Source organism: Manacus vitellinus, unplaced genomic scaffold, assembly GCF_001715985.3.
Source record: "Manacus vitellinus isolate BGI_N305 unplaced genomic scaffold, ASM171598v3 scaffold_2_pilon, whole genome shotgun sequence".
Taxonomy (NCBI): domain Eukaryota; kingdom Metazoa; phylum Chordata; class Aves; order Passeriformes; family Pipridae; genus Manacus; species Manacus vitellinus.
Window position 1 is genome coordinate 37,788,976 of NW_021940208.1, and position 6,000 is coordinate 37,794,975.

General features: G+C 36.0%; 1 protein-coding gene across 1 annotated transcript in view; it reads right to left on the reverse strand.

Annotated features, from left to right (window-relative positions):
* MYCBP2 (MYC binding protein 2) overlaps positions 1-2,091 on the reverse strand; it is a 155,987-nt gene extending 153,896 nt beyond the window's left edge. Inside the window, exon 1 of the mRNA XM_018070965.1 lies at positions 1,957-2,091. Coding sequence (XP_017926454.1) covers positions 1,957-2,091 — 135 coding nt within the window. The remainder of the gene's footprint in view (positions 1-1,956) is intronic.
* Between the last annotated feature and the right edge of the window lie 3,909 nt (positions 2,092-6,000).

Consider the following 6,000-nt stretch of genomic DNA (forward strand, 5'->3'; position numbering starts at 1 on the left):
TTTTCAGACATTCTAGTGCAAAAATGATCATTGTGCTTATTCTGCTACAATAAACATTGGGGTGCATTGAAAAGTATATGAGAAAAAAAACCTCAGAAAATTCTATAACAAAAAAACAAGGGAACAACAAAACCAAAAACCATGTCACTGTGTCAATTAATAAAGTTTCATAAGCTAAAGATATGAAGTTGGTTTTATATCTTTCCCTTTTCAGCTACATTTTTCGGGAAATACATAATTTTCTGCTATCATGCAGGAATAAGCTGGAGTGCCTTTCTGCACCTCAGTGATTCAGAACGAAGACCAATGTGCTGCTGGTCAATCCTGGTCTGCCTCAGAGACTGTCTAGAATAACAGCATCAGTAAAAGACATGTAAAAGCCCATTATGCCTTTCAAAGATAGGTACATCTCAATGCTTCAAGTGAAAATAGTTTTAAATCCAAGAAAAATGTTGAGAACAACCCTCAAGGATGAGCGCAGAGATTATCAGTTAGTACCAATCTATAACTACTGACAAGAACTAGCCTTTAATACATTCACATATTCTTTGGCCATTCAGAAGAGATTCTGCCACTCCACTTATCCAATGCAACTAAATCCAAGAATTACATTTGACTGTTAAGCTTGTGACCAGCCATTCTGGATTTAGCTTCCTACTTTGGCAGTAAACCAGGGCACCACCACCCAGAAAGACAAGGGTCCCTTTATATAGTAAGAATAATCAAAGCTGAAGAGTTACCTTATTTTAAAAGCACAAATTTCTGTCATCAGACAGAACACACAAAGACTAACTACATTCTGTAAAATTCTTCAAATTTCTAACTTGGTTTTCTTTGCTGACACTGATAAAATCATGAAGGGAACAGGACTAAAACTTCCAATATCACAGCAACTGAAGAAAGGGCTGAGAAATTCAGTTTGGACCACAAATATTTCACTGTACAGTGCTGAAAACAGAAATGAAGATAAGCCCTTTCTACACCATAGTCTGAAGCTGCACTACTTGAGATAAGGAGAATAATCTGGTAAGTATCCAAAAAGTCAATACCAAATGAATAGATAGAGGGTTTGCTTCACCCTCCCAAAGTCATCTGTCTTGAGATAGAGTAACTACATGAGGTGTGGCAAATAGGGATAAGATGGCCAAGTTGTTCTACAGTGAATTTGTATTATAAGGGCATTCAGCTGACTAGAAAGTGTTTTCACTGGATATTTCAGTGGTTCTGTCCTTCAGAACCATTCCAGAAACGAGCTACTTTCTCTTTACTGGCTACGAGGAAGAAGTCTTCATGCCTGCAGCAAGCCTTCATGAAAATCCCTCCAAGACTCTAGCATAAATAGAGAAATAACAGTTCTCTAGTAGAGAAAGAATACAGCAGAGCTGTATTTTAAAATACTGTTACTTCTGCATAAATTTAGTCTCTGCAACAAGTAAATATTTTCATGAAGTTCACTGTACTGTTCCCATGCATTTAAAGTGATGAAGGTAGGAGCTACACAGGGAGAAAATATTAATAGAAACACATAATCTATTTCATTTTCCACTATGGAGGAATTTTCAGAGGTAACTTTAGAGTCCTTAGACATTCAATGTTCCCTTTCTCCTTTAGCCATTATGGATGAATCTTTGCAGCAGTAGTCTCTAACTGTTGGCTAGACACAAATCTCAAAACTTAACTTTAACACCAACATGTTTAGCAACACAGAGTTTAGGAACTGGAGAACCAAAAATGCTGTTCATATTATTTCATACTGAACATTAGTAACAAAAGCAGTTGAATAAGGTTAACATTGGTATCACAGTTATGTAGAATACAGTAAACAGACAACAGTGGCCTATTATTAACTCCTCTAAACAAACAAATTATGAGTTACACTTATGTTTTCTTGTATTTTTCTCAATTAAAGTTACTGTCACTTGAGTCAGAACTTGGTCAATTTAGTTACAGACTTACCTTGTTGCGTGTTTTTACTTTCAATTTAGTCTTCTGTTTTCTTTTCAATTTTTTCTTGCTAAAAAGTTTCTTACTTCTGAAAAGGAATGGAAAAGCGATGAGAACAAAAGAATTAAATTCCCTTCTGTACCCCATGGTAAACAGTACAAACAGAGAGGAAAGAAAGTGAAGTACTATAAAATTTTTTTTCCTAAGCAAGGGGAACAATCACTGGCAGAAATTCAGAGTATAAATCAGCACATAAAACACTCAAAATTATGCTTTCCTAATGTTCCACTGAATTATGGGCCTTTATTCTCATCAATTTAAGCAGAATATATGCTAGGACAGAAAAAAGTCCCTATATTTTCTACAGTTTTACCCTACTGTTTCTATTACAAGTCCATTAGCACCACATCAATACTTGAAGCAAGAGTTACTGACAAATCTCAGCAACATAGTTAGTATGGAACATTTATGCTTTGTGAAGTCTTTGCCAGACAAAGATTTAAGCCTTCCAAGACAAAAAACAAAGCTTTAGAAATGTATCATTTGGCAGAAAATTCACTTGATGGAAGGAACTGCAACTTTTTTATTTTTTGTCTAGACTTTTCCCACCCTCAGTATATAGACTGAATTTCCATCCCTTTACATTACAGATCTAGCTAACACACATTCCTCTAAGATCCTCTAATCCTCTCCTGCCCACACCTCATTCCTACCACATTCTTCTCCTCCATTTTACTACCCAGAAAAAAAAGACATAAAAAAAAGACACCATACACACAATACAATTCTTTGTCATCATCATTGAGATCACTGTGTTTGAGATGCATACTTTTTAACATTTTTTCCTCTGGTCTGTTCAGATTATAAACCCTCCAAACACAAAAAAAGAGGTATGTATTATCTGTGCAGCATATAGCTCATCCTATATAGGACTACAAGCAACAGCTACTAACATTCCTCTGTGCCACTTAAACATTACCCAAATAGCTTACAGTTCAGATTAGTTGGAAAAATAAAACTATGAAATCTGAAAGTCACAGGAGAATTTGCGTTTTCAGGTAACAGACTGAGAATCAGAAGAATCTTAATATTCTATTCAAACAACTTTGTTCTAAATAAAAAATGTTAGGTATTAAAAGCATAATACTTGCTCTCCTGTACAGCGTTCAGACTGCAAGAGTACACAAGTCTCATGGTCCATAAGTTAAAAGCTGGAAAAGCTGAAGCCTGACCAACAGCCACCAGTCAGAAAACAGAATCAAACAAACAACTCCTGCAAAGAATTACAAGAAAGCTGCCTGCTAGAAATTTCACAACTTTTCCCCTCTTCACCAATAAAGAGGAAGTTATGTTCCTCAAGACACTTCCTGCAGAAGCAAACTAGTTCACCGCTTTTCTTATAAGGAACAAACACCATTATCCTTGAGTTAAGAGAAGTGATTCAGTCAGGGGGAATTCCTCCACGCTCCCCAGTAAATTAAAAGCTTATAAAAAGAACCTAGATGACTGCTCAAGGTTCCTTCAACAGTAAAGTTTCAATATATAACAGTATACAACCTATTTAAGAACCATGGGAAAGAAATTTCATACAAACTTTACTTTCCAAATTTCTATAATGAAACTTCATGGTCTGATTCACTATTTAGTTTTTCTTTTGTTGGGCAAGTTTTTCTTCTTTATTAGAGTTTAATGGAGCTAATTCTTCTTCTGCTGTCAAACACGAAGAACAGTTCGTGTTCTGTTCTGTAGCCACTCAAGTTTTCTCCTGTAGACCAAGTTACTGTTTATGGACTTTCACCCTAACTTTACAAGTCCTGATAAAAGTATCTTCTGGGCTCTCTCAGTCCATACCAGGAGCCAACCACATTGACCCAAACTGAAAACAGTGCTTGTTATTTGCTGTTAGGAAGAGGAAGAAGAAATGTCTCATACACCTGCAAGGTCACACTTTTAACTGCATTCCAGGTATTATTTGGCAGCTTCACAGCAATATGGCACGGCAGACCTATGTAAACCAGAATAACATGAAAACAGTTTACTGCAAACTTCCAAACTGAGCTTCCAATACTTTTTATCTAGCTGTGCTGTTAATTATGCCTTTTAAACGTAGTGCAATTTGCATTTACCACAGACAACTTGATAAGCATTGCTTTTCTCTCTTTTTTTGTTTGTTTTAAGGGATACTAACTCCATTTGCCAAGACTTAATACTCCCTGTCAAAATCCTTGAAAACTCTCCAAATTTGTTAGTCTGCCAACATCATAAACACTTTTTCATCTTGTAAATATTTCACTGGATCAGTACCTGTATTTTTGCAAGTATTTCTTCATATTTATGCACACATCTAAAAATCCCACAAATTAAGCCTTTGTCCCCTTCACCTCCATCCCCCCAAAGACTGGGCTCATTTCTTCAAAGTAACAAAACCCCCACCATTTGGCAGACTACCTTCATTTGTCAGTGATACCTAGAAAATGCTTTTTCCAATTAGCAAATAGGAAAGATCAGCAATGGGTTTACTGGTGGTGCTAAGGTCTCCCTCATTCATACAGTAATCATTAAAGATGCTGCCAGTAGCAGCACTGTCTGAGTGCTCCGCTACGGTAGTCATTATCTTCAGCAAGTTCTAGGCTTGAACAATTCTTTACATGGAAAAAACCTGGGTACAGAAATGCCCTGTTAACAATCCACATTTATCTCCCTATATTTTCTTAAAACAAAACCTCAAGGATACTGAAATTCCAAAGTTTTTGCTGGGAAGTCCATTTTCCCCCACATTCAAACAAAAGTTCAGAACAAGTAAGCAATTAATTAAGAAATAAAAAATACCTCATCCCACTAATTTTCTAAATAGTTCTGAAAAACCTAGCATTACTATGTATTACAGTAATATATTCATAATGTATCTGCATGTAACAAAGACTATGCATATGACTGTTCACAGTTCTACTGTTATATACCATTATGCCAAGGTGTTCTAATATTCAGAAAGAAAGCATAAAACATGGGCAAGTATATTCATGATAAACAATGTTAAGCAGATGATGAGTAATTTCCTGCTGGAAACCACATGTGTTAATTATAAGCCTGACTCTTCTACTGCTTGGAGATTAACAAGACCTGATATGGTGCAGATGAACTTTTTAGCTAAATTATTAGTTATATTTTTGGTTAACAACTGTACATTGCTATTAGCTGTCATTTGTAAAGGTCTTGAAAATATGCTGACAATCTGCTTCTGCTGGCACAAGGCCTTTAGCCTTCAACTTCTAACTCAACCGTGGATACCACCTAGTTCACACAAACCAAACACTCATTATCAGCAAATCTTAGGCAGGTTTTCTGCAAATTGCTTCAAGACATTGTAACACTGGAAACTGAGTTAGCAGTTTAGAATTGGACCACAAAGGAAGTGCGAGTCAAACGAGCACAGAACATGAAGATACAAAAAATACTTATGGTAAATGGACACAAAGAAAGACTGAATGGTGCTATTACAGCCTTTACAGAAAAATCTGTTGAGAATAAAAGCAAATACCTAAAATGTTTAACTCCGGAATATGGAATAATTGCCTCAAACCAAAGGGGAAAGAAAAAAGGGGGAAAGGTGAGGGTGGGAAACCACCAATGGCTTGACAATTTGAAATAGATAAGACAATCATATTAAATGACATGATTGCAACTTTTATTCAGATTTGTGGCAGATTCGTAAGAGGAACTAAAAGCATGCTCAGTTTATTTGTTCTCAAACCAAAAGTAGCATTAGCTAGTACTTGCAATACTTGCTGCATTATTAGAGGGACACTATTCAGTTGTCTCAACAGCACTGCTCTTATTCTGTTCAAAAGAGCTGAGGAAATGCAAACAGAGCATATTCCCTCAAAGTAGTAACAGTCCTGAACTGCAATTCATAAGCTTAAATTTGAGAAGGAAGCTTTATATGTTGAGCGTGTGTTCCCCATCACAATGTTTTTACTGAATTACTCAATATGGATTAACTATAACCACACCTACATAAGCTCTTCTAGATTGTATGTTAAAATAAAGGTATCACTG